The sequence below is a fragment of the Mus musculus genome, chromosome 4 (genome assembly GCF_000001635.26).
Source record: "Mus musculus strain C57BL/6J chromosome 4, GRCm38.p6 C57BL/6J".
In the NCBI taxonomy this organism is placed as follows: Eukaryota; Metazoa; Chordata; class Mammalia; order Rodentia; family Muridae; genus Mus; species Mus musculus.
The window spans coordinates 155,864,025-155,891,872 of record NC_000070.6 but is presented as its reverse complement, the minus strand read 5'-3'; the positions used below and the strand labels follow the sequence as shown (position 1 = coordinate 155,891,872).

Sequence of the window (27,848 nt, the reverse complement as noted above, 5' to 3'; positions counted from 1 at the left end):
GAAACATAGCCGGCTCTAGAGGACCGCACTTTGCACCCGATCCCTAAGCTTGGCTCCGCCCCCGCCTCTCCATTCAGGCGGGGCGGACCGAGTCAGTGCGCAGGCGCCGTCCCTGCTGGGCTGGGTCGACCGCGGGCCACGTGCAAGCGCCCCGCCCGCTCAAATATGGGCTCCTGCGGGGCGGTGGGCTCGGTGCGTGCGCGCTACCTTGTGTTCTTGCAGTACTTGGGCACTGACTTCAAGTACGTTTTCCCGCTGTTACCCCCGCGTTCTCCACTCGGCCTCGCGGGAAGTCCGCGAGGTGACCAGGACGGGCGCGATCGGTCTCGGGATGCGGGATTTTAGGAGCCGAGGAACACAGTGGCCTGCACCGAACCCACGCGCCTGGGCGCCGAGACCCCTGGCGGGACAGCGTCCACAGACACCGCAGATAATTCCTTCCTGTTTCTCTCCGCAGTGGGGTTGCGGCCGTGAGGGGCAATCCGCGCGCTGTTGGGGTGCTGAACTTCCTGGAGGTGAGGACCGGTTTGGGGAGGAAGAAGCAGTCGGCAGCTCCAACCCCTACCCACTCTCCTCCTCCTATTCCACGGACTCCGGCCATCGATGTGGCAGCCGCCTGTACGGTTCCCGCAGGAGGCTGCCAAGCGGCTGAACTCTGTCGACCCGGTCAGGTTCACCATCTCTAGCCGCACCGATGCCGGGGTGCATGCCCTGAGCAACGCGGCGCACCTGGACATCCAGCGCCGCCCAGGGCAGTCGCCTTTCTCCCCGGAGGTCGTGGCCAAGGCCCTCAACACCCACCTGAAGCACCCGGCCATTCGGTGAGCCCGGGGTTTTGGTATGGTTCTGGGCTTTTTTTTTTGTCTTTTACCATTGCACCCCACTGTGGTGGGAGGCAGAGATTTCCATAGTGCTGTGTGGACAGTTGGGCATACTCATTCCTGGGATGAGCCAGATCTGCTTGCCACAGTGTACTGAAGGCCTTCCGAGTGCCCAACGACTTCCACGCTCGACACGCAGCCACCTCCAGGACCTACCAATATCGTCTGGCCACAGGCTGCTCCTGGCCTAATCAACTGCCTGTGTTTGAACAAAATGTATGCTGGGCTCTGCAGACAGAGTGAGTGAGCTAAGAATGGGAAGAAAATGGCTCACCATCCATCTGCCTGGGCTCTCCTCAATAATGCTCATTTGGCTCTGCAGGTACCTGGATATGGCGGCCATGCAGGAGGCTGCCCAGCACCTCCTCGGGACACATGATTTTAGTGCCTTCCAGTCTGCTGGCAGCCCAGTCACAAATACTGTACGCACACTTCGAAGAGTCTCAGTGTCACCTGGTCCAGCCAGCCCATTTGTCCTCCCCGAGGGGAGCAGGTGAGACGACTAGCCTTTCACTATGCCAGGACTAGAGGCCACCAGGGTCATTACTCATAATACCTCAATAAAAGTGAGATGATGCTAAATGGGTATATTGCACATCCATTGGGCCTAGAGGGTGTAAGAAGGTGAGCCAGAAACTTGTGTCTTCTTCCTGTTGGGTGGGGTCTCTGCCAGCCTGGGGAGCACAGGGTGGAAAATGTTGCCTTTCTGAGGGCCCTGCCAGACCCATAGCTCTTTATAGCAGGTAAGTTCTGGCAGTCTCTGAAAAGATTTCACTAGAGCGAATAGTTCCATTCCACTTTGACAGACTACGTTAAGTTCTCTGCTTCAAACACCAGGAATCAGCCGCTCACCTTGAGAACATAACATCTGGAACCAGCTCCAAGGGTTTGGTAAAGGGGCTTTGGTGTGACCAGGCACAAGAGCACATGGCCTAGGTTCCATCTTGATAGGTGGGCTGGCTATGTCCTGCTTCAGCACAAATACTTTAGCCCCAAAACATGAAGGCCCAAAGCAATCGCTATTTCCCGTGCACAAACTAACCAATGCTCTGTTATATAATTGTTTCCTTTCATGGTATATGTAGAGTCGAGTAAGTCATGCAAAACTCGCTCACCCTCTGGAACTGGTGGTCAACTAGGCAAGAACCCACCCTGGATGGAAGCCTTTAAACCAGTATATAAATCGTTGTCTTGTCTGAAGCCACATGGTGAGCTAGGTTGGCTGAGCCTGCCCTTAGCTTGGACCTCAAAGCTGTCTGTGTTCCTAGGAGGCTGCAGTTCTGGACCTTGGAGTTTGAGAGCCAGTCTTTCCTTTATAGACAGGTAGGCTGTCTTAACCCTCACAGGATGGGCTCGGGTAGACACACCTGTGACAACCTGAGCTCTCTGCTGCAGGTGCGGAGGATGACAGCTGTGTTGGTGGCTGTGGGGCTAGGGATCCTGGCACCCACACAAGTGAAAGTGATTCTGGAGAGTCAAGATCCCTTGGGCAAGTATCAGGCTCGAGTTGCTCCAGCCCGTGGCCTGTTCTTGAAGTCAGTGCTGTATGACAACTTTGGTAAGAGGGGATGGGATTGGAAAGAATCTTTCCCAAAGCTGGGTTGTCGCTCAGGGAGGGGACTTTTGGATGCAGTCAAAGCCCACATTGTACTAGATGAGTACCCAAGCACCTAGTGGGGAAGCCAATGACAGTGGGGGGGAGGACTAAGGGATCGAATCAGCGATTCCCCAGGGTGCGTGGAGTAAGTGGTCCACTGGGTCAGATTTTGGGGATAAGTGGGGTCTCTGTAAGAGTTCTATTTTGACCTAGAGTCTATCCATAGGTCCTACATCCTGAACCCTATGGTGTCCGCGGTGTGGAAACTAGATGACGGTACACAGTGGAGATGAAGTGGAGATTGTACAACATTTATTGTGCTCGGCAGAGATTAATCTACAGCTATGTAGGGCTCTGGCAGTCCTGCCTACCTTCCAGCAGCTACCACTTCCCCGGGCTCTCTACCCTGGACATCCCTTTGTCACTAAAGGGAACAACATGGGGTACCAGGCAGTCAAAAGCTGTAAAAACCCCATTTTTCTGGGAACCCTGTTTTCTTGGGGCAGAGAGTAGGAATAAAAGACATAGAGAACAAAAAGGTCTGTTTATTACTTTAGCCAGCCTATGACTCTGATCTTATCCCTAGAACGGGGTCTGTAATCCAGTCATGGTCTCCCATTTACTCAGGGCACCCGCCTCTCGGCCGAAGCCCTGGTCCTGCTGGGAGAACAGCAAGAGACAAGAGCAGTGGATTCCTGGTGGATACATGTCAGCTGGGAGCCTGAGGAAGGCCATTTTTGAGCAATGTTGTGAGGAAGCTTCCCAGCTCTTCATCCTGTAAGGAAGGGAGCCACAGTTAAACACTGCAAACAACACAATTCCAAGGAAGTGAGGCCTACAGGAGTAATAGTGATGCCCATGCTCCTTACCTGGTAAGTCCAGGAGACCAATAGCACCTTGGTACCAGGGTCCTCCGAATGGGCGGCAGCCTGGATTAGAATGGACTCCACAGTCACAGAGCCATCGGGGAGATGCTGTACACAGTGGTCCTTGAGGGTGCTAAGGAGAGGCATAGTTAGACCCCTGCCTCACCCTGCTTGTTGAGGGTAGGAAAAGGCCAGGGCGCACCTCTTGAGATGGCTGTACACACGTAAAGCTGTTTCTTGTTCTTTGCGTGTGTCCTGCAGGTGCACACGACAGGTGAAGCGAAGTTGGTGCTCTGCCAGGCCCAGCTCCTTCAGGGCTTGCTCTGAGGATACCAGCCGGAAATTCTGTGGGGCAAAGGCAAACAGGTCACAGAAAGTAATGAACGCAATACCCACCCTACCACTGTTTGTACACTTACACTGTCTTTCATAATTAGGGTGCCATGTAAAAGCCTAGGTTTTTTGGCTTCAGGCAACAGTCCTGTGAGGAACAGAATAATGCAATCAACACAAGCCACCAGTTACCTGCCTCCCTCGGCCCATGCCCCAGAGTCTGCCCTTCATACCCTGCACCATCTCCCGCTTCAGCAATCCCAGGGAGATGCCCACAGGGATGCTAGGGCTTGTGGGCAGCGTCACTGTCTCACCATTGGCCGGCATGTAGCAGCTGACCCCTGAGGAAAGCAGTACAGAGCCTCAGTCTCAGCCACCAGCCGTGTCTGCACTGCCCCACCGGACTTCCCTGCCCACCAGCTGCCTACGGAATTCCTGCTCAATCTTCTGCCTCAGGAACTCCATCTTCTTGGCTTCGCCATGCACCAATAGCACACTCTCGGGCTCCGCTTGTCCTACCAGCTGCATGATGCCCTTGGCATCAGCATGGGCGCTGAAGGACATGTATTCCACTTGCATCTTTACCTCCAGCTGTGGCATCACAAGATGTAAGCAGAGTTAGCAGCAGCAAGAGCCTGGAAGGCCTGCTGAACCCAGGACAGGGAGGCACTCACCATCTGGCGCCCTTCCATTTCCAGTTTACGTTGCCCACTAAGGATCTTGTGGCCCACGGTGCCTTGCACACAATAACCAGGCATGATGACCTGCAAGCAGAGGTGAGGTTCAACTGCTTAGCATGACAGACACTGCCTCCTGGAACAGCCCCTGGAGTGAATTCTCGGGGAGCCGACCACTGTGGCAGCTGCTCAGCCGGGGCTGCTGGTGGCATCACAGGGTCAGGACACAAAGTCCAAGGGCTTTGTTCCTCTGTACTCCAGGTTCCCTAAAGCTCTAAGGAGCCCCCAGCCACCCTGGGAATTGGTCCCAAACCCTTACCATGTTCTTCTCATTTCCTGCCCACTTTCGGAAGATTTGCAGGGATTGGCCAGCATGCAGCATCCCAGGTGTGGCAAACACAACCTGCAGGGTTGACAAGGGTCGGAAGAGTAGATCTATAGTAGGGCTATAATAAGCACCAGACCTTTGATCAGCAGCCTTTCCCAGAGCCCCACTGCGAGATGTGGAGAAGCTGATTGCCAGGGCCTTACCATGGGACCTGGGTTGTCAGCAAATGTCCGGTCAAAGGCTTTGATGTGCTTAAACTCAAACATGTTCCTCTGGACAAATGTCTTCCGGATCTTCTGGTTGGTCCAGGTGATGAAGAGCTTGTAGTAGTGGTTGGCTTTCTCTGTCAGGCCCGTAGAGAAGTATATGGGCACCTTCAGGTTCATGCGCTCCCTGTGTGTCCACCAACCCAGTCAGTATGTGGAGGCCAGAGTTAGCTTGCAACATGTACCCTATGTCCTCTACTGCACAGCTTAGTAGCTATGGCCAGGGCTGAGCCCAACGTACCTTGAACTGAACCCTGTGTTGTCTCTACCCTGATGACCACCAGGCCAGACCTTTTAGCGTGTGACCCATGAAACATGGGAGTGACAGGGGTATGTGAGGAGGCTCAGTACTCATGTGGTGAGCCACATGAACCATATGTTGGCCAATACAGCCAACAGACGATGGCTCAAGTGAGATGTCCCAACAGATGCATAGCTCCACCCAAGACAGCAGGGCAGTGGTACTGTATCGTAGACATAGAATACTTCTTTGTTTTGGTTTTGGTTTTGGTTTTTCAAGACAGGGTTTCTCTGTATAGCCCTGGCTGTCCTGACACTCACTTTGTAGACCAGGCTGGCCTCGAACTCAGAAATCCGCCTGCCTCTGCCTCCCGAGTGCTAGGATCAAAGGCGTGCGCCACCCCGCCCGGCTATAGAGTACTTCTTAGCAGTTCCACTGTGCCTGGTAGTATGAGAGACTTACTCTCCTACATGGAGGCTGTCCCATCCTTTTCTGCCTACCAGTGGAATTTTCCTGTTTGCACCTACCAGAAGGTCTCCAGCAGGATGCAGAGTTCTTGTGCTCGGCCCAGTGCAAACACAGGAATCAGCACCTGGGAGCGGGTGAAGATGGCTCAGGTAGGAGCTACGGCCACACTACTGTGCCCTGAACACATCAGATGGCAAGATACTCATTGCACCCCAGGTAGTAAGTTACATGATGACTTAGTGCAGACATCTGGGAACACAGATTTGGATGTACCCCAGCTACATGTAGAGACAGCAGGAACTGTGGGAGACTCATGATCAGCTCTTCATCGGATGTAAGAATGAGGGAATGGAAGATTCTCTGGAATCTATCTTCTTAGTGCCAAACAAACAGTAACCCCCCACACACATACCCGGGGACCCTGACCGAAGGTACAACAGCAAAGCCCACTAGGAGGCCTATAGAGTGTAGCCAAAGTGGACACACACCCAAAGTCTGCCTACAGTCAATACCTTTCCTCCACGCTCCACAGTTTCATGAACTTTCTTTAGGAAATCTCGCTCTCTGCAGCGTTTGGAATCTCGGATGGTTGTAGCATATGTGGATTCTGTGATGAGCAAGTTGGGGCGACACTTGTCAATCCACGCAGCCCTAGAACAGAGATAGGAATGGGGATGATGGGTTACTCACGACTACAGAATTAGCCCCCGGCATAAGCTCCTCTACCTGGCCTGTCAAACATCACGGGAGCATACTAGGAGGAGACTACAGGGACGATGAGCCTGTAGCCCAGACTTCCACACTGCATGGGAGGACTTAGGTGACCACCATGACGTCTCTTAGAGCTACCAAATCCCAGGAAGCCTCCGCAGAGTGAGTCACAGCCCTACTTACCCCAAATGCCGGTCTGGGGTCATGTTATAGTCACCCTGGCCAAAAAATAAAAAAATAAAAAAATCCAATAAGGAAGTTGTCTTTCTACCCCTAGCAATTCACTCAAACCAAATACTTCCACTGACCGTGTAGACCACAGACTCCGAGCCCACTTTAATCTGGAACATGGCTGCCCCCAGCACGTGGCCTGCATAGTATGCCTTGATTTCCAGCTCATCATCCACCTGCAGAGGAAAGAACGCTCTTAGGCCTGCAGGGCAGGAAGGCAGCAGGAAGTAGGTGATTACCTTAACCCCGTCCAGCCAATTCCTGTTTCTCAGAAGAAGTCTAGGGCTTAAGGGTTGTAGCATAGTAAAAAACAAAACTGGGTTAAGGATCTAAGGATCTAGAAGAGAAGAAGAAATTCTAGAACTAGGAGCTACAGGAACCCAACTTAAGAATTTAATAGATGAAGCTGGGTATGGTTGTACAAGCCTGTCATCCCAGTACTCTGGAAGCGAGGCAGGGGGATCACTATGGGTTCAAGGCCAGCCTGAGGTACATGGTAAAGTCCTATCTCAAGAAAGAAAAGAAAAGAAAAGAAAAGAAAAGAAAAGAAAAGAAAAGAAAAGAAAAGAAAAGAAAAGAAAAGAGAAAAGAAAGAAAGAAAAAAAACCCTGAGAATTGAGCATAGTGAATAAAGTCAAGAGAAGGAATGCAGGATTAAAATGTTGAAGCACTGCACATGGCGACATTTAACTGTTATCTCAGTTCTTGAGTTCTTGGAATGTTGAAGCAGGACCAGAGTGTTGGAGGCCAACCTGGGCTGTGCTACCTCAAGGGGGAAAAAAAATCCAGTATGAACTATAACACAAAATGGAAGGCCTACGGTGAAAAGATCTAAAGTTAAGCCCTTCAGAGCCCTAGGAACATAGGCAAGAAGAATTAAAGACCTCAAACTCCAAAGGGAGAGCAGCCTAAACAAAAGGAGCAGACAGTATACAAATGATAACCATCATTCTGGAATTGCGCCTCTCATGAGAAGTGACCATGGAAGAGCTTCAAGGAAGACAAGTCCACAGGAAGCAAAGGAAGGGGCCATGTTGTGGGCATGTTCTTTGGAATTGGGAAATTGCCTCCAAATTGAAACATCTGCCCCAAGAAGGATAGGGAGGCCCAGAGCCTTGGTGGTAAATAGGAGGTAAACGAAAGAGCACACGCTGGAAGTCCCGAGCGTCCCCACCGACAGTATAAAAGGTAATAGTTGCCAGTTAGGTACTCTAACCAGCCAAATTGTGGGAAGAAATCAGAGGTAAGAAATGATCTGGCTGGAGTGTTGAGAGCCAGACAGATGCAAGGCTTTTATCAGAGGCCCTGATGAGAGAAACAAGAGACTAGTTCTGTGTCCTTGCATAGGGACAGACTGCGTAAGGCCCAGTCTGAGGCTGGGATGTGAGGCCTCAAAGAAGTTCTTGGGAACTTGGTTTTTCCCCCTGAAGAGACGATGCAGCAAGACTGCTGTGTTCAGTCTACAATGCTTTTGTGTTCTTTGGCCAGAGCACTGGATTAGCTTCCTGCTGACTTCCTGCAATTGTATGATAATTTCAGCTAACCCTATCCTGGAAATAGTATAAGATGCTATTCTTCTGGGTAAGTTTGGTTGGCATAAAAGAGCTTATGGAAGACCTCCAGAGTCCAAACTTTCCTATCTCCTTATCTTCTGATTTCCTGATAATCTCGCCCAGGATCTTGTCACTGAAGAATGGCCTGCTGGTCCAAATTGGTGGAGCTGCCTCCAAGCTGGATAGAAATCTCCAAGGAAGTTTCACATGTGTTCTGGTGATGTTGCTATTTTTGAGTTTTCCCTGTTCCTTGCAAGTAACCCCTCACCCATACCCTGTTAGTAACCACAATAAAAAGTTCTCATTGGATCAATAAATTGGACATTTGTGCATTGTTATTTTATTGTGGCCTCTTTTCTAGGGTGTGTTAGATGTAGTAGGAATTCTAATAGAATTATCATAGTTAGGGTAAACATTAGAATGAACAGTTAGTTTCTAGACGTATTCAGACCTTGAAGAAATCTCTGTGGAAAACAGTGACTTTTTTTCTGAAGGAGCTTTACAGCCTTTGCATGACTTTGGTCGCAAGGCCATCCTGGCACACCAGGAGCATCACACATTATTGGGTCCTGCAAACAGTGACAAGGACTAGGGTTGCAGGGTGTGAGGTTTTCCTTCAAGAGCTTTGGTATGAGGACCTTGTTTTACTAAAAAAAAAAAAAAACCAACTTTTGTTTAACAATCAATAAATATGCTTTTGTGTGGTGGTTTGAACATTTAGGCCAAAGGCTGGCTCTCTCTGTGGCTAGCAAGTCCTAAATTCATTCTTGAGTGGCCCTCTTTCTTTGATTATGCTGAGCAACTCAGAATACTGAATCAGACCTGTGTGTTGTCTTTCTCCAGGGATGTCTGCCACACAAAGACTGGTAAGAGGAATGGGTAAGAGGAATGTCTCCCAGAGCCTGTGAGATTCCTGTACATTGTAACATGGAGTCTTCCATAGGCAAAGCACATGGATGTAACTAGTCTTTGCAACTTTGTGGGTTCTTCTTTTTCCTACCCTTTATCTTCCTGATTTCACCCCCATCACTAGATAGGAGAGAAAGAAGGAGAGAGAAGAGTGGGAGAGAAGTAGAGAGAGAGGGAGAGGGGGGAAAAGAAGGGGAGGAATATAATTTCTTTCTTCTTGTTTCATCTTTGAGCACAACTACTAACAAACTACAACCAACCCCCTTGAATGACCACTAACCACCAACACCGCCTCTGAACTTCTTGAACTTCTGAGAAATTCCCAGAATTACAAATGTCATTACAGGGCTGGCAAGATGGCTCAGCGGGTAAGAGCACTGACTGCTCTTCCAAAAGTCCTGAGTTCAAATCCCAGCAACCACAAAACTTTCATTGGCTTCCATTCTGTTGTCAACACATCCTTACAGTATACAGCATAATTTAATTCTAGTTATTTTTATAGCCTAGTCTCTCTCAGCTGTTCTTGTTCCTTTCTCAGTAACATTCAGAATATTTAAGGTTACCGGAGCACTATTTAGTCCACCCTGAAGGACTTTATTGTTCTTTTTTGTTTTATAAGCATTTAAGGTGTGATTAGATTGTTCTACAAGTGCTTGTCCTGTAGGATTGTGTGATATACTTGTAATGGACACACAAAGAATTGTTTCATCTTAAGCCGGGTGTGGTGGCGCACGCCTTTAATCCCAGCACTCGGGAGGCAGAGGCAGGCGGATTTCTGAGTTCGAGGCCAGCCTGGTCTACAAAGTGAGTTCCAGGACAGCCAGGGCTACATGGAGAAACCCTGTCTCAAAAAAACAAAAAAAAAAAAAAAAAAAAAAAACCAAAACAAAAAAAAAAAAGAAAAAAGAATTGTTTCATCTTACTGATGACATAGTTGTAGGCATTGTACTGGTATCTCCATAATTGCCATTACTTCTAGTAAATGTGTAATTACAGAAGCAGCCTTTTCAGAATTCAAAGCAGCTGCCCACTGAAACCCTGAATACGTATCAATGGTATGGTGTATAAACTTTAGTTTTTCCAATTATGCAAAATGAAACACATCCATCTGCCAGATTTCATTTCTTTTGGTACCCCTAGGGTTACTTCCTGTAGGTAATGGAATTTTGTTGTTCAAAGAACAAGTAAGACATTTTCTTATAAGTTTTTTGGCTTGTTTCTAGGTGATAATTTTTTTTTCTTTAAACCTTTACTGGGACTGGAGAGATGGCTCAGCGGTTAAAAGCACTGAGTGCTCTCCTGAAGGTCCTGAGTTCAAATCCCAACAATCACATGGTGGCTCACAATCATCTGTAATGAGATCTGACGCCCTCTTCTGGTGTCTCTGAGGACAGCTTAGATATATTAATAAATCTTTAGGATGGAGCGAGCAGGGCTGACGGGAGAGAGCAACCTTCATTCCCAGCAACCACATAATGGTTCACAACGATCAGTACAGCTACAGTGTACTCATATACATAAAAATAAATAAATAAAATAAATCTTAACAACAACAACAACAACAACAACAACAACAACAACAAAAACTTTACTGTTAACTTTTGGGGTAAACTGTGTGAAAGTACACCTCTGTATATTCAGTTGTTAATTCTTTACCGGCAGAGAGCTAAATACTGGCAGGATCAGATATTATTACTTCTATGGCCCATCACCTGTCTCATATTGTGTAAATAATTGTTCTTTCCTCACCTGCATGAGGCAATCTAGAGTTGTATCTGACTGGCTTTAATAAAGAGCTGACAGTTAATAGCTGGGCAGGAAGTGGAAGGCAGAACTTTGAGACAGAGGGGCTCAGGGAGAAACACTGAAACACAGGAGATTTGCCAGAAGACAGGAGGTGGACAGATGGACCAGAGTGGAGCCATGGTGGGACATAGGCCAGGATTTGTAGGAAAAGAGTAGTCAGGTGACTGCTCAACTAACCCTAAGCTTTGGCTCTGTGTCATTATTTATGTTGCCAGTGGGTCTGAGAAAGTCCCATTATAGTTAACATGGTATTTTTCATAAAATTTTGAGGCGTCTAACACATTTCCTATTAAAAACTGGTCAATTTCTTCATTTTCTTGTGCCTATGGACCTGGAGAGCCTGTATGAGACCAAATATGGGCAATAAATCCTGGATAGCTTCTATTTCTGATAGTCTGTTGCCAATAACAAACTTAATTCTGAATTATCTGGAATCAATTCAGCAGTTTCTATATGCAAAACAACTCTTTCTGCATACTGAGAGTTAGTAATTATATTAAAAGAATCAGAAAATCTAATACCATATGAACTGCACACAGCTCTGATTTTTAAGTGAAGTATATGGGCTTTGAATTACTTTGCTCATTTTGTCTGACTTATAGCCTGCCATTCCTTACATACTTATTTGGATCAGCATAGAATGTAGGTGCTTTAGGAATTGGTATTCCTTTTACAATATGTGGGAGAACTGAGTTAGTTCCTTCTAGAAACTGAAGGCTCTTTTAGAATATCTACCATTAATTTTTCCCAAATAGTTGCTACGAGCTCTTTGCCAATCTTCAATGATCACCCATAATAATATAATCTCAACATTAGTAAAAGGTACTACGATTTCTGCCAGGTATATTCCTGACAACTGATGTAGCCTTATTCTACCATTTATGATTAAATCAGAAACTTTTTTTTTCCTATGTAACACTTTAATTTTTTACTTTGTCTATATACTAAGAAAATCCATTCCATAATACCATCTTTCCTATGGATAATGATCCCAGAAGAAGACGAGTTGAAGACAAAATAACCAAAAATATAATCACGTTTGAAATGTATGCAATCCACATATGCACCTTACAATCTCTGTTCTACTAGACTTAACTCTCTGCTTCAGCTGTTAACCATCTTGGTCTACAAATCTCCTTGTAACATTTGAAACGAATTACGTAGTCTAGAGTAGTTAATCCAATGGTAGGCTACAGCCAATTAACATCTACCAATTTTGGAAATCATTAAGAGTTTATAAATGATTTCTTCTGATCTATACCTTTTATTATTGAATTTTTGTTTACTTATTTTATAACCCAAATGGAATCCCCTCTCTGTCATTTTTCAAGAGCAGTCTATAACCCCACACCCCAACATGGCAAAATTCTTTGTGTTTAAGTTTATTTTCTCTAAAGTATCTATGCCAGAATTAGCCAATAAAATACCATCCACATAATGATAAATAATGGATTGAGGAAATTGCCTACAAATTACTTCTAATTGTTGCACAATATATTGTCATAAAATTGGACTGTTTAACATTTCCTATAGAAAAACTTTCCACAGGTATCTTTTTACAGGTTGAGCATTATTGTAAGTAGGTAAAAGTAAAACTTTCCCTATCTTGTTCATGCAAGAGGATAGTAAAAAAGCAATCTTCTAAATCAATTCCTATCATAAGCCATGTCTTAGGTAAGAAAGAGGGTAAAGGAATCCAGGCTGCAACGGACAAATTGGCTGAGTTACTCTATTCACTGCCATTAAATGTTAGCACATTAAATGCACTGGGGATTAAAGGTGTGCGCCACCACCACCCGGATCCAGGGATTGTTTTTGATGGCACACATCAATGCCTTCTTCCCCAGGGGCATCACCATTTTACCCCTTATTTCATCACGGGCATCACCGTTTTACCCTTTATTTCATCGTGGGTGGTCTCTGAGATTACACTGCCTCTTGGGGACCTAAAAGTTCCCAGAATTCCAAATGTCACACAATCACAAAAACTATCTGCAGCTTGCAAGCTGACAAAACCTCGCCTCTGCAAACCACAGTCAGCTGCTCAGACTTCAGAGCCCCAGAGCCTCACCTTGGGGTTAAAACAAAAACATTTTACTTCTGTGCTTTTTAAAGAAACCAAAATTCCAGAATTCTCACTACACACAGGTATCCCCCAACACCTAACCAGGCCTCACTTTCCACATTTAAAATGGACTCTTCAGAATATAGATCTCCCCCCCACCCCAAGACTCAAAAAAAGAAACCCCAGATGCATGAAACAGAATCCAGTTTCTAAAATCCCAGCTAGCCAGCCTTTCCTAACGTAAAACTTCTTGATCCTTATCACCATGCAGATAGCTTACTTCCAAGCTGTCTTGGCTCTCATAAGGTCAGCAATAGGGACCTAGGCATCACCAGGAGGTCAAGACTTGGGGCAGTGGTTAGACTATATGCTCCTGGAAGGGATAACTCTAAAGAATGATGGGACTGGGACCAGTTCCTGGTCTGTGTACCCCAGTAAAATCTCTCCTTACCAGACTCCCAGGCAAACATCCTGGCAGTAGATCAGAAAATCAATGTATGTACCTTTGGTCACTTTCTCTAGGACTGTCAGAGGAATCCTTAGGTAATAAGGTAACATAGACCACAGTGTTTCAGTAGGCAGATTAGAATAAGAGTCAACCTGGCATGACAGACACCTGTAGTACTAATGCCCATGAGACTATAGTGCAGGAAACAACATCACACATTTGAGAGTAACCTCAACAACATAGCAAAACATGTCTGAAAAAGCCAATAGCGATGACTTGTGCACGCGGGCACACACGCACGCGCGCGCGCGCGCGCACACACACACACACACACACACACACACACACACACACACACACATGCACAAACCCACCCTCTCTTCCCCTATCCTCCTTCCCTCTCCCCATAAACAGAATCAACATACATACATATGCAACATACATGCACAAAGAAATAATAAAGAGTAAAGAGCCAGGCATGGTGGTATATGCCTGTAATCCCAGTACTTGGGAGATGGAGGCAGGAAGATCATTATGAGGTCAAAGCCAACCTGCTCTACATAGCAAGTCCTATGCTAGCCAGACTACATAAATAAGACCCTGTCTCAAAAATAAATAATTAGCCAGGAAAGCTGTAAATTTTAAGATGTTCTAAGATTTTTGTGTTGTCCTGGAAAAAAAGTTCCAAGTAATTTTAATTGTAAGAGTATATAGTCACTAAGGAAAGGAAAAGAAAGGAATTTTAAGAAACAATGAAAAAAAGGCAAGACAAATAATACAAGAGTGTATACAAATCCACAGTGATCTTAGTTAACCAAGTTAAGTTCAAAACAAACAAAATAAAGCCATATACTTCCTAAGACCCACATTTCAAAATACTATGTGTGGCTGAGCAGGGTGGCACACGCCTTCAATCTCAGTGCTCAGGAGGCAGAGGCAGGCAGATCTGAGTGTGAGGCCAACCTGGTCTACAAAGCTACTTCCAGATCACCCAGAGCCATTACACAGAGAAACCCGGTACCAAAAACAAAACAAAACAAAACCCCAAGCAAACAAAGGTATGTGTGGGCTGAAGAGAGGGTTCAGCAGTTAAGAGCACTTACTGCTCTTCCAGAGGATCCAGGTTCAGTTCCCAGCACCCTGTGGCAGCTCAAAAATGTCTGTAACTCCACTTCCAAAGGATTCAACACCCTTTCACATATACATATACATATACATATACATATACATATACATATACATATACATATATATATATATATACACACACATACATACATATATGTATATATGTATATATGTATGTATATATATACACACACATTCAGGCCCACACACATCACGTAAGTCATTTTTTTTTGAGACAGGACCCCAACTATGTAAATGCCTCAAGCCATCCAAGTGCTAGGATTAATGGCCTGTGCCACCATGACTAACAATAAAATATATATCTTAAAAAAAAAAAAAAAAAAAAAGTACCATGTGGGCTGAGTAAGAGAGTCGGCTGGGAGTAAGTGATTATGAATGCTCGTGCTTAAAGGAAACATCTGTATCACATTCCCTCCTCCCAAGGCTCAGAGAGCACTGAAGAAGGGAAGAACGTAAGAGCCACGGCTGGGGAAGAACACCGTGAAATGTGTTTCTGAGAAGCCATGGTTGCTGCACTCATGAACTCACAACAACACTGATCAACTGCACAGGATGTGGACTTGACAACCAAAATTCCAACATGGGTTAGGGAGAGGCTCACAGGCCCCACTGTAAGCCGAGGATCTACTGGAAAATGATAGTTGCTGGGGGAAAGAGGGTCAATTTTTCTTTGAAGGTGTGGCTACTACTAACTAGTAAGTTACCATGTTCTAGTTAATGGTTCCAACTCCATGGACATAAGAATTGAACTCATTGTGGGTTTTAACATAAAGTTGGAATTGGGATGTGTTTAGGAGGGTTTGGGGGAAAGTATAATGAAACACATTGTAAACATGTATGAAATTCTCTAATAATAATAAATACACACACATATATGTATATATAAATTTACATATAGTTAAGGTCAACTTAAAACATAAAAGTAGGCCAGGCATAGTGGCGCATGCCTTTAATCCCAACACTCGGGAGGCAGAGGCAAGCGGATTTCTGAGTTCGAGGCCAGCCTGGTCTACAAAGTGAGTTCCAGGACAGCCAGAGCTATACAGAGAAACCCTGTTTCGAAAAGAAAAAACAAACAAAAAACCCATAAAAGTAATAGTGTCAAGTAAAAAAGGTTTGAAATTAAAAAAAAAAAAAAAAAAAAAAAGGACACACCATTAAAATTTTGTGGTTGGAGAGAGGGCTCAATGGCTACATTGCTCTTCCAAAGGTCTTGAATTCAATTCCCAGCACTCACAGGGCAGGTTACAATTGTCTGCTGGTGTGTAGATATACATGCAAAGAACCCATATATATAAAATACATACAAAAATAAATCTTTTTTTAAAGTTTAAAAATTAGATAGTGCACACCTTTAATCCCAGCACTTGGGATGCAGAGGTAGGTGGATCTATGTGAGTTCAAGGCCAGTCTACAGAGAGAGTCCCAGGACAGCCAGGGTTACACTGTGAATCTGTCTCAAAATCAAACAAAATGGATGTGGATGGCAGTGGTAACATATGAAGCACAATGAAGACTCTAATGGGAAACAGACAATTTCTGGGGAACTCTGTTAAATTTAACCAGTCACTTGGCTATTTAAAATCCTTCATTCCTCTCTTGACCCATATATTATCACAGCCTGGTACTAGGTACTCACCCAGACTGGTCCATCCTGTTGTCTGGTCTCTGCCTCCTTACCAAATAACAGACCCAACAAGTTGCATAAACCTCAGATCTCTCCCTTGGGAGGGAAGAAGGCGGCCTGGATTATGGAATACTGCTTGGGCAGAGCCAGTTGGAAAACAGCCTTGATTGAATACACAAACATACAGACATACCACATATATTCTCCCAAGTTAAATGCCAAATGTGACTGGACACTATTGTTTTTTGGTGACTCCACAGTGCTAGACATGAGAGTAAAATGAGATGCCTAAGACCAAGACACTCCCAGGGACTCCCAGACTACGTGTAGAGTCGGGCAGGGATCCTGACCTGAACTGTCTGATGCAGGTGAACAGCCACCACCTTCTTCATACAGTCTTTGATCATCTGAGAAGTGAAGAAATTGGCCTCGCCCTTCTTGTCCACTGCAATCTTGCGGTAGTCTTCCAACAGGATGGGGCAGATGGCCTGGGTAGGATGGGTCATATAGATGGGTCCATCGTAGCCCACCATTTCACTGAAGTAGGGGAGTGCCCCACAATGGTCCAGGTGGAAGTGGCTGGGGGAATGTGACACTAGTCAGCTTGGGACCACCCTCTTCCAGCCATCCCACTTAGCCCTGTGCTCAGGGTCCACTCATTTACTGAGGCCTATGTGGGTCACTGTCATAGGTAGTACAGAATCAAAAGTCTTCCCAAATGAACAGCCTAGATGCCCAACAATATGCAATTAATAATTAAACCTGAATTAGAACAGACAATGGTGGCACATACATGTAATTCAAACACTTGGGAGGGAGAGACAAGAGGATGAGGAGTTTAAGCCAGCCAGTACTACATGAGACTCTATCTACAAAAAGGAAGAAGGAAACAGGGGGTAGAGAGCACTCATTCTCTTGGGTAGAGGGTCCTGTTTCAGTTCAGGAGTTCAGTTCCCATCACCTACATGATGAGCTATGGGGATCCAAAGCCTTGGGCCTCCATGGGCACATACCCACACGCAAACACACATACATTAATTTTAAAATAAAAATGGGCTGGAGAGATGGCTCAGAAGTTTGTAACACTGACTGCTCTCCCAGAGGACCTCGGCTCAATTGCCAGTACCCACATGGCCCCTCACAATCATTTTACTCTTGCTCCAAACAGATCTGATGCCCTCTCTTCTGGCCTCTGGGGCATTGAATGCAAGTGGTACACAGAAATACATGCAGGCAAAACACCCATACACATAAAATAAAAATAAATAAATCTTTAAAAAAAATCTTCAACAGCCAGGCATAGTGAAGCAGACCTTTAATGCCAGCACCTGGGAGGCAGAAGCAGGCGGATCTCTGTGAGTTCAAGGCCAGCCTGGTCTACAGAGTGAGTTCAAGGCCAGCCTGGTCTACAGAGTGAGTTCAAGGCCAGCCTGGTCTACAGAGTGAGTTCAAGGCCAGCCTGGTCTACAGAGTGAGTTCAAGGCCAGCCTGGTTTACAGAGTGAGTTCAAGGCCAGCCTGGTCTACAGAGTGAGCTCCAAGACAGGACAGACAAGGCTATATAAAGAAATCCTGTCTTAGAGGAAAACAAACAAACAAACAAACCATAAACCACAAAGGGAATGATGACTAAAGAGGAACAGCCCTGAGGTTGTCTATGGCCTCCTACAAATACATACAATCACACACCACCTGAGTCAGATTTGAATCAGACAGTGACAAGTCGGTGAGGAAATCTAAGGCAGGCCACGGAACACACCACACCAGGTAGTCATGAAGTCTTTCTGGTAGAGCCAAGAGAGAACTGAGACGGCTCAATCGAGGGAGCAGAAAGAATGCGGACAGTGAAACCACAGCAGGCAGGGAGTGGGAGAGCCATGTCCAGAATGGACCAAATTTCCAAAGCCTGAGCTGCGAGTATAGCGCTTATCCAGATGGCTGCTTCAGGCCCCCAGGACCACTCACAGCAGAGGAGATGCTGAAGGGAAGTGCTACAGACAGAGTGGGTGTCAGCAGGGACTATGGAAGGGGTTGGGCAGCCTGTCTGGATAGGACATAAGAATGGGAGCCGAGCCGGGCGTGGTGACGCACGCCTTTAATCCCAGCACTTGGGAGGCAGAGGCAGGTGAATTTCTGAGTTCAAGACCAGCCTGGTCTACAGAGTGAGTTCCAGCACAGCCAGGACTACAGAGAAACCCTGTCTCAAAAAAACAAACAAACAAACAAACAAACAAACAACAACAACAACAAAATGAGAATGGGAGCTGAAGAAAAGACAAAGTGTCTCCCCTCACTCAGCTCTACCAATCGGTAGTGGTAGCAGTTGGAGGCTAGACCATGAACTGACTCGAGTATCAGCAATGGCCAATGTGAGCGGCAGGGCTTAGCACTCTTGAGACAGCAAAGGAAGAGGAGAACTGAGGCTTGGTTAGAAAAGGAAGTACAAGCAGAGAGACCCAGACACACTTAGCAAGCAAAATGGGGAGAACTGGTGAGGGTGCAGTCACAGTTGCTAGGTGCTAGTGGGGAAGGGTCTCAGGGACTCATCTAGGCTGGAGTGGCCCCGCACTTGGAACATCTTGGTACTAGGTACCTTGGCCATGTCTCTACTTCCTGGGGTACCTGTTAGGTGTGAGACTTGAGAGCATAGTCAATAGGTATAACCATCTTCCTGGCTCTGAGAGTATAATGACCATCCCTAAGAGTGACCCACAATGTAGCTTGGGTAGCACACATGGCCTTTGGCATCCATAGTAGGGTACAAGGAAGGACCACCAAAACCATGACAACCTACCTGATGATCACACAGTCCAGAAAGTCAGTCAGGCGGCCACTCTGGGTGATGTAAGAAAAGTCAGGAAAGCGCCTCTGATGAGAAGACAAGAGAAAAGTTAGACTGCTTCAGGCTACCCAGGGTCTCCTGAAAGCAAGACTGGTGTACCCCAGGGAGTGGCCCCAGCAAAGGATCAGAGGACCCCTACATTGCTGGGTGGCACCTAGGCCACTGCCGGTTTATAACCTCATGGAAAGGTCACGTTACTAACTGACCTCACAAACTACGATCTGAGCAAGTCCCTAAGCTGAAAGGGTCCAATCATGACCAAACTCAAGAATCCTTATGAGAGCTGGACATTGGTAGTGCACGCCTTTAATCCCAGAACTTGGGAAGCAGAGGCAGGCAGATTTCTGAGTTCAAGGCCAGTCTGGTCTACAGAATAAGTTCTAGGACAGCCAGGGCTACACAGAGAAACCCTGTCTGGACCACCGCGCCCCCCCCTCCCCCCAAAAAAATCCTTAAGAGGCCTATCTATTTTTAAGTTCTGTGTTCAGGGCCACCCACCCCATGCTGCAAGGGTATAGCTATCCAGGCATGCTTCTGTTGCCCACTTGCCCCATTTATCCCCTAAGGCCCCAGGACTAGATAGAAAGAACATGATTAGAAAGTAAGTTGTGGCCCTTGCAGCGCTCTGGACCACTCACGCACAGTACTCACGTCATCATTGTAGCCCATGTGCATCCCACAGTCCAACATGACATTCTTCCCCGAAATGGAGACCAAGATGCAGCTTCGGCCTACATCCTGGCCAGCCCCTACTCAAAGAGAAGGACAAGTGAAAGACAAGGCCACGGTTCCTCCCTCTTTCCCCCAAGTTTCCTTCCCTCACTACTGCACGGGCTGACCAACACGGAACCACTTATACCTTCACACGAAGGTTAAGGAAATGCACAACAGTGAGATAAGGTGCTGTGCTAGGGGCTCCTGCCCTCCCTCACCACGCTTTCCCGCGCATCTCAAAGGTGTGACGAATTGTTAGCAGAGCACTGAGCACTGGCTGCAGTTCCCAACACTGAACAAACACAAGCCAGTGCTCTGTAAACAATACTGCTGTCCTCAAACCTAACTCAAATTATCTAGCCTTGACCCTCTACGGGGCTGCAAACCAGTGAGGCTTTCTTCCCTGAAATGTCTTCCCGAAGAGGCTGAGGCCTGGATCCTGAGGTCTAGTGTTGAATGAAGCCATGTGGCCTCAGGCTAACCACAAATAAACATGACTGACGGCAAAACTTTGGTCAGTGAGCAGCACAGGCCCCATACCCCTAGCTCAGCCTCAATGGGAGTTCCTCCCATGCTCCGGATGACATAAGCAGTCATCCCAGCCCAAGATACTGACCACATAGGACACATTTAACTAACTGTTATCTCTCCTGGGATCTGTATCCATAAGGAGAGAGACGTGGGCCAAGTCTCAACAGCAACCTGAAGACAACCAACAGCCCTGCTGCCATCTTGGATCCTACGGTTTCCACCGCCAACTGGAGGCACCAGCAACTATCATCAGCACCACAAATATCATGGTGACCAGCCATGGCCCAGTCTGCTTTCCTTACGTAGGCATCCACAATGACGCTGAGGAGCCATCAAGCTTAGATTTTTCTGCAGGCCTGCTGCTGTCCCCTCTAGATGTGTGTTCCCTGAAAGAAAGCTTTTAGCATCCCTCCCCATAGTTCCTTTAGCCCTGAAGCTGTGCCAGGCCCTGCTGCCCTTAAACTGAACTTATAGAAGGGGAATGGCTGCACGTTTACAAAAGTTACCTGACATCACAGGTGCCCATCATTACATGACTACCAAGAAAGGTGCCAAAGTATACATTTTTAAATTACAAAGCCCAGTTCTTGGGCACTGGCAAACGTTCTTCCCAAAGAGATTTACAACTCCAGGGGAAAAGGATGAGAAAACAAAACTGACAAGAAAGTAAAGAATACTACCTTGACCACACATCCCTGAATAGAGCAGAATTACACGGTAGGGGGAAGAGGCAATAAGTCACTGAGTACATTACATGGGGATTTAATAGCTGTTCCAAAAATTTCAGAACTGTGGCAGAGAACAAAACTTTCCCAGTGGTGGTAGGGGGCATTGGGGAGCCAGGTCAATGAATATGCTTCATCGTTTAAGCTAATTAGTATTTAGTCAGTATGAGATCTACAGAGTGAGTTCCAGGACAGCTAGGGCTACACAGAGAAACCCTGTCTCGAAAAACCAACCAACCAAACAAGACAAAAAAACAAAAACAAAAAAACAGTATGAGAAGTTGCGTCTGCTAAGGCCCTGTGATGCAGTGAGTTGAGAAGACTCGAAGTTTTAGCCAAGATGACCTAGAGACCGGGACCATGAATAGGAAAGTGCTCCCCACACCCTGCACACATGCAGGAAGTAAAACCCAGGGACATTTGGGAGGTTCTGAAACCCCAGGTTTTTTTCTTTGTTTGTTTGGTTTTTCGAGACAGGGTTTCTCTGTGTAGCCCTGACTGTCCTGGAACTCACTCTGTAGACCAGGCTGGCCTCGAACTCAGAAATCCGCCTGCCTCTGCCTCCCAAGTGCTGGGATTAAAGGCGTGCACCACCACCGCCCAGCGAAACCCCAGATTTCAAACGGTTGTTTTCTCTTTCACAGCCATCCTATGCTATTGGTGATCTTAGAGGTCTAGATCTATGTTTTCTACGATGAACAAATATACTTTTAACAATTCGGGATAGACCAGACACAAAGACTGGTTACTGATCTGAAGGATAGCAAGCAACCTGAACATGAAGAAGCGCTTGGGGGTGGTGGTGGTGGTGGTAGTGGTGGTGAGCAGAAGTAAGAGGGGCTTTGAAACAACCGTCCAAATGCAGGAGCGGAAAGTCGCCAGGACGATTTCTGTGCTGGATTCAACACCACCGACAGGCGAGGCTCATTTCACCTCACGACCATCGTAAGCAGCCCAGGTACAGAAGCTGGCCCTCCGTGACTCATATCGAGCTCTAGGACCAGGAATCAAACCCACATCTCGTCGACCCCCCGTGCCAGACAGAGAAAAGGGAGGCACTGGCTCTGAAACTGTCTACTCCGGCTTCCGCTCCCTGGGACGAGCAGATGATCAAACGGCTACGGAGATGAAGGGACCCATCCGACTCTCCGGACGCCGCGGAAGATGCTTAGGACTCGGACTCACCCAAGGGAGTGACCCTAATCTCGGGCATGGTCAGGGAGGTCGCCTCGAACCACGGCTCCACGGCTCGCGTGCACCGCCCGCAGGAGAGCCGCAGGCAGACCCCGCGCGCGCTCACATCAGACGCCCGGCCGCGGCGAGTCCCTCCGCACTGCGCGCAGGCGCAACCGCCGAGACCGCCCCCTTCCTGCCCTCGCGCCGGAAACGCAGGCGGATATGTCGAGTTCTAATTGGATGATCAGCAACCAATTGGGATGGCTGGCGGGGCAGCGGAGGGCGGGGCAGAGGCTGGACTTTGGGTTGCAGCTCCAGGTTTCTGCTCAACCGCAGGCTCCGAGCTTGAGGGGAAAGCATGGGGACGGGGACCCTTACCTGACGTGAACCAGGCGGCAGAGCCACGTCTCTGTACACCACCGGGGCGGACTGGCAAAGAATCGTCTCCCACAGCAGCCTAATTGTAGCTTTGATCAACCCTCCCCATCGCTGGCCTCTGCTGCACCCTTTGCCCTCCGCGGGAGTAGAGACCACCACTCCCCCACCATCGGAACCCATCTCAGGTGAGATTTGTAGACTTCTCTGCACCACCCTGGCTTGCTGCTACGCCTAGGTGTATGCTGGGTGCCAGCTTGTGGGCCTTTGCCCGGCTGTCCATCCTGTTTAGCTTGATCATCAGAGGGAGCTGGATCACCTTCCGGGAGCTGGCGAGCTGCTCTCCCTTCCTGTTCTTTCCGGGTTTACCGCGGACAGTTCTAAGAGGCTACTTGGCTCAGGCTCTGGGCAGGAAGGCCTGGCCGCAGGATTGTTAGGTGGCCAAAAAAGAACTGGGGTGAGGGGGGCGGCATAGAGACTATTGACCCACGGGACAGCAAACAGGCCGAGGGTGTATCGCAAGATTCTGGGCGTCGCCAACTTTGAGGCCCAGGCGGGGCTGTCCCTGACACCTAAACACAAGGTGAGCCCATCTCCTAAGTCTGGAACTTGCGACAGGCATCCAGTCCAACCCATGAGGCCCTGTCACCATTTACATGGACCGGGGAGACATGTAGACCACACTCCCAGAGCTGAAGGACTGAGACCTAGGACTGTGTGAAGGAAAGAAAAAACTTGCACACAGATACGTTGCACACTGGATAGGGGTGGGTTTTTGAAGGCCTGATGGTACAGAGGTTAAGGCAGGAATCCACAAGAATCTCCAGGACTGGTGGTAAGTGTTGGACATAAGTGTAATGCAGCCACATCCCACAGAGTTGGTCCTGGACATCAAGGCAAGGCTGTTAAGATAGCAGGAAAGGTAGGGACTGGGTGCTTAGAGTGACCCATCCAACATGTGAACACAAAAGGAGCCTAGTGGCACAAACTTGTAGTTCTAGCTACTCGGGAAGCAGAAAGATTGAAAGTAAAAGGCCTAGTTTGACATGGTGGCACACACCTTTAACCCCAGCACTTTAATCCCAGACAGGCAGATCTGAGTTCAAGATCAGCCTGATTTACAGAGTAAGCTCCAGGACAGCCAGGGTTACACAGAGAAATCTTGTCTTGAAAAAACAAATTAAAAAAGAAAGTTAAAGGCCTGCCTAGGCTATTACCTGTCCAGCATACAAGAGGCCCTTAGGTTCAGTTCCCACAACTGTAAATAAATAAATAAGCAAGTAAGTGTGGAGACTTAAGTTTGTGGAGTGACTGTAAAAATGCTTACAGAATACAGAGCCCAGCCTTACCTTAAGGCCTTTATCCTAGACCAATTCCAGAATGTTCTCTAGAGCTAGTGGGAGAACTTGTAGCAATCCTTTGTATGTGGTATGACCTTTGGTCCAGCTACCCTGGTTTTTGGGGACACATACCATTTCAACAACAGGAGTATCCATCTGTCTGTCTAGCAGATGCCAACCCACAGCCTCTGCTTTAATTTTGGGGGATACACCCCGGATAAAGGAAGGGAAAGCCTCACACCCTCTCCTTGTGTGAGGACCACTTATTTTATTTAAAGTCCCTGTTTTTGTTTTAGTGCAACTTCCCATCAGAATGCTGGCCTAATCCAGTGAGGTCCGGGTGTGGCCAGGATCCAGGGCTGTGCCCACCTTTTAGGGACATTCCCCTAAATTCCCCTAATGCACGAAACATGCTCTAAGGAAGAGAAAAAACGAAACTGTAAGAAGCAACAGCAGATGCCATCAGTGCAGCTGTGAAGTCTCAGGTCAGGAACAGATTAGCCTGAAGGACAAGGAGCAGCCATGGCAAGATCTGTGGGTACAGGACTAAAGGGCACAGCAGGGTCAAAGTGGCTTGTGGAAAAGCTTGTGGTTTCTGGTGAAAGCACTCAGGTGAAGGGATAGAACTTCACCGTGATTCTCAGGAGACAGTTTTAGCACTGCACTATTTCTTTCAGATCTTCTGCCCAATCTCTTCCTGAGAAAATGAACCACAGAATGAGATAATCCACCATGACGACTACACGTTCTGTGTGAAACTGTTTCAGCTTGTGTTGGAAGATGGATGACTCAGAGAAAGATTTCAACCTTAAAGTCGTCCTGGTCAGCTTCAAGCAGTGTCTCACTGACAAGGGAGAGGTGCTGCTGGACCACTATATTGCCGGCTGGAAGGGACTTGTCAGGTGCGTCTACTGGGGCTGCTGAAGGTAGCAGCTTTGCCAGCCAGAGTCCACATGGGACCTCTGCATCCCGCATGGCATAGGAGGATGGGAGCAGCTAGCAGACTATCTGGCTTTCCTGCCTTTGCCACCAGACAGACACGTGCTCCAGCAGGCTCAAGGCATCTTCCCTGTACTACAGGATTGCTGCCAGTATGAGTAGAGCTTCAAATTTATGCTTCCTTTCGCAGGTTTCTAAACAGCCTGGGGGCCGTCTTCTCATTCATTTCCAAGGATGTGGTCGCAAAGCTGCAGATCATGGAGCGTCTGAGAAGCAGCCCACAGTCTGAACACTACGCTAGCTTGCAGTCCATGGTAGCCTACGAGGTGAGCAACAAGCTGGTGGACATGGATCACCGTTCCCATCCCCGACACCCTCACTCAGGCTGCCGGACTGTGCTGCGCCTACATCGTGCTCTGCACTGGCTACAGCTGTTCCTGGACGGCCTGCGCACCAGCTCTGAGGATGCTCGTACCTCCACACTCTGCAGTGAGGCCTACAATGCCACGCTGGCTAACTATCACTCCTGGATAGTACGTCAAGCTGTCACTGTGGCCTTCTGTGCCTTACCCTCACGCAAGGTCTTCCTCGAGGCCATGAATATGGAGTCCACTGAGCAAGCAGTGGAGATGCTGGGGGAGGCCCTGCCCTTCATTGAGCATGTGTATGACATCTCCCAGAAGCTCTATGCTGAGCATTCCCTGCTAGACCTGCCCTAGGCGTGGACTTACCCTGCTCAGAACTGGGTTTAGGCAACCTGGGACTACTCCCACAGCAGTGCTTTCTGGATACTACTATCACCCCTGAAAGCTGAGCTTGTTGAGAGCCACAGTCTGTGATAGGAAAGGTGTTAGGCAGCTGAACCAAGAAAGGTGGGTGCTGGCCGTCCTCTCAGTCCGGGATGAGACAATGGAACTCCAGTTTTGCCCTCCACTTCAGCTTATGTGTGTGTTCAGGCAGTCTTGATGGAAGTGCAGATGGCAAATGGAGAAGATGGGGGCTGGGGGTGTCATGGACCTGCAACAACCCAAGGTTGCTCTACCTCCTGTGTACAATCTGAAATGGTGTAAGGACGCGGGACCCTGGAGCTGTCTTCCTCGCAGCCAGCATGCCCAGCCACTGTGTGTCCTCCTGAGTTCATCTTGAGCCTTAGACACAGCACTGGTGCCAGGCAAACAGTCCTGGGCCTACATGCTTGGGGCCTCTTCATATTCCAAAAGCTGTCTTTGGGTAAGATGAAGTTCCTCTGGCAGTGGCATGAGTGCTGAAGGCTCTTTCCCTGCCCTTCACCTGCTTTCTTGATAGTCTCTCTGCATACCAAACAGGCCCTTGTCTCCTGGGAAATGGAAACTATGAAATCAATAGCTGAGGCTTCTCTAGGAAAGCCTGCCCTGGTCAGTACAACCTGTTTCACAGCTTCTATAGAATAGTTACATCAGCCTTCTGAAGATGGCCTCTTAGAGCACATGCACCCCCAAGATTCTAAGATGTCAATACTAACTGACCAAACCATACCTCTCTAGCCAGCCCTGCTGCTCCTGTTGTCTGGTACCCAGGTGACTGAGGACATGACTGGTGGAAGGAAACTAGGCCCCTTTGTCTGTCAGATGGCCATACCCAGCATGGCTGATGCCCAGTGTATAAGACCCTACGCTTTTCCACTGGTCTTAATGTTAAACCCTAGGACAGTGTCCTCAGCATAGCTGGTGTGTGTGAATGCAAACTTTGGGGCATATCTCTTCCATTAAGCACTGTGATATATGTAGTATTTCCAACAAATAAATTATACCTACATGATTGGGTATAGCATTCTGGGATGGGTCACAGGTGTGTCAGGTGCCTAATTATGTGGGGGAAGAACATAGAAATATATAGGTGGGGAGGGAGCTAACCCTAGGAATAAGGCTAAAGCATGTGTCTCCAGTCCTGAAGACTCAAAGGGCAACGTGAATCATGAGACATGTTCAGGACTGAAGGAGTTGCCATGTATCTGTCCTTGATGTATCTTAATCATACATACACTATGAGATCTGTGTTACCTCCATTTTGCAGGTGAGAAAAGAAACACCTGAATGGCCTACCTTAAAGGGCTAAGTGGGAAAATAGGTCTGAAGATAACCCAGGCACTGTGTGACAAAGCGGGAAGAAAACTAGAGATGCTTTCTTCATGGCAACAACCTAGAGGGTACAACCTAGTGGTTTCTTCTTGGTACTCCACTGTATACACCCCATCTGCTTGGGCTGTACATTGTCTGACCATGCTTATAACAAAAGTCACATACTACTAGCCAAGACTGAGAACTTAGAGCGACTGGCCAGAAAGTAAAGATACAACAGTTGATATGTGTGCCACACACAGATCCATGTGTACATGTCTATTAATTATGTGAACGTGCTTTGTGGACATCCTCACAAAGCAGCAGGGAAATGCAAAGGTCATTTCCATAACACCTGCTGGACACCATATGACATTGAGATTACCGGGGTGCCCATTCCAACAAGAGTTAATAGCTCCCCCTATGTTTGGGTGCCAGAAACCTGATTTGTTAGCAATAGCTCCCTCACATCCAGATTAAGAGGGGGATGGCTTAGCTAGGGTTACTATGATGAAACTATGACCAAAGCAACTTGTGGGTAAAAGGGTGTATTTGGCTTACACTTCCATATCACTTCATCAAAGTGAGGACAGGAACTCAAATAGAGTAGGAATTTGGTGACAAGAGCTGATGTAGAGGCAATGCAGTGGTGCCACTTAGTGGCGCGCTCAGTCTGCTCCCTTTCTTAATAGAATGCAAGACCACCAGCCCATGGGTGGCACCACAATGGGACCGGGCCCTTCCCCATCGGTCACTAAGAAAATGCCCTACAGCCAGATCTTATGGAGACATTTTCTCAACGGAGGCTCACTCCTTTCAGATAACTCTATATCAAATTGACATAAACCAGAACAGAGGAGGAGGCTAAGAAGGAAACTGCCAATTGCATACATGCACACACCTGGCCCTAGCAGCTGCAGGAAGCTATTTGTTTATGGCCTTTTCTCATTTTCAT

General features: G+C 47.6%; 3 protein-coding genes and 1 long non-coding RNA gene across 17 annotated transcripts; 3 read left to right on the top strand and 1 right to left on the bottom strand.

The window, feature by feature from the left end:
* Positions 1 to 14: 14 nt before the first annotated feature.
* On the top strand, positions 15 to 3,016 carry Pusl1 (pseudouridylate synthase-like 1). Of its 6 annotated transcripts, none has more exons than XR_001784162.2 (8): positions 15 to 242; positions 458 to 515; positions 634 to 821; positions 971 to 1,120; positions 1,204 to 1,374; positions 1,967 to 2,204; positions 2,277 to 2,439; positions 2,705 to 3,016. XR_001784162.2 is itself a non-coding variant. In XM_017320303.2 (8 exons), the coding sequence occupies exons 5-8, from the start codon at positions 1,214 to 1,216 to the stop codon at positions 2,716 to 2,718; spliced, it is 393 nt and encodes a 130-aa protein (XP_017175792.1). In that variant the 5' UTR covers positions 107 to 192; positions 458 to 515; positions 634 to 821; positions 971 to 1,120; positions 1,204 to 1,213; the 3' UTR covers positions 2,719 to 3,016. The 6 variants fall into 6 exon arrangements, 4 of the variants coding, with proteins under 4 accessions (XP_017175792.1, NP_001028662.1, XP_017175791.1 ...); XM_017320303.2 differs by having other exon boundaries at positions 107 to 192; positions 2,150 to 2,204; NM_001033490.1 differs by having other exon boundaries at positions 111 to 242; positions 2,150 to 2,204.
* On the bottom strand, positions 2,770 to 22,326 carry Ints11 (integrator complex subunit 11). 9 transcript variants are annotated; one of them, NM_028020.3, is made up of 17 exons: positions 22,153 to 22,306; positions 19,649 to 19,746; positions 18,950 to 19,023; positions 16,507 to 16,735; positions 6,677 to 6,775; positions 6,552 to 6,586; positions 6,170 to 6,308; positions 5,717 to 5,781; positions 4,886 to 5,075; positions 4,674 to 4,757; positions 4,352 to 4,441; positions 4,106 to 4,268; positions 3,911 to 4,018; positions 3,764 to 3,825; positions 3,547 to 3,689; positions 3,348 to 3,477; positions 2,770 to 3,253 (listed from the first exon to the last, which is right to left on the bottom strand). In NM_028020.3, the coding sequence occupies exons 1-17, from the start codon at positions 22,178 to 22,180 to the stop codon at positions 3,188 to 3,190; spliced, it is 1,803 nt and encodes a 600-aa protein (NP_082296.1). In that variant the 5' UTR covers positions 22,181 to 22,306; the 3' UTR covers positions 2,770 to 3,187. The 9 variants fall into 9 exon arrangements, with proteins under 9 accessions (NP_082296.1, XP_006539255.1, XP_006539258.1 ...); XM_006539192.3 differs by having other exon boundaries at positions 2,774 to 3,253; positions 16,507 to 16,644; positions 22,153 to 22,326; XM_006539195.3 differs by having other exon boundaries at positions 2,774 to 3,253; positions 4,886 to 5,025; positions 22,153 to 22,325.
* On the top strand, positions 3,106 to 5,361 carry LOC115489960. Its single transcript, XR_003955325.1, has 2 exons — positions 3,106 to 3,350; positions 3,606 to 5,361. It is a non-coding gene; the product is annotated as an uncharacterized LOC115489960 (long non-coding RNA).
* A 106-nt stretch (positions 22,327 to 22,432) lies between the features above and the next one.
* On the top strand, positions 22,433 to 27,150 carry Cptp (ceramide-1-phosphate transfer protein). The gene is made up of 3 exons (NM_024472.4): positions 22,433 to 22,706; positions 24,536 to 24,760; positions 24,988 to 27,150. The coding sequence occupies exons 2-3, from the start codon at positions 24,639 to 24,641 to the stop codon at positions 25,514 to 25,516; spliced, it is 651 nt and encodes a 216-aa protein (NP_077792.2). The 5' UTR covers positions 22,433 to 22,706; positions 24,536 to 24,638; the 3' UTR covers positions 25,517 to 27,150.
* The last annotated feature ends 698 nt before the right edge of the window (positions 27,151 to 27,848 follow it).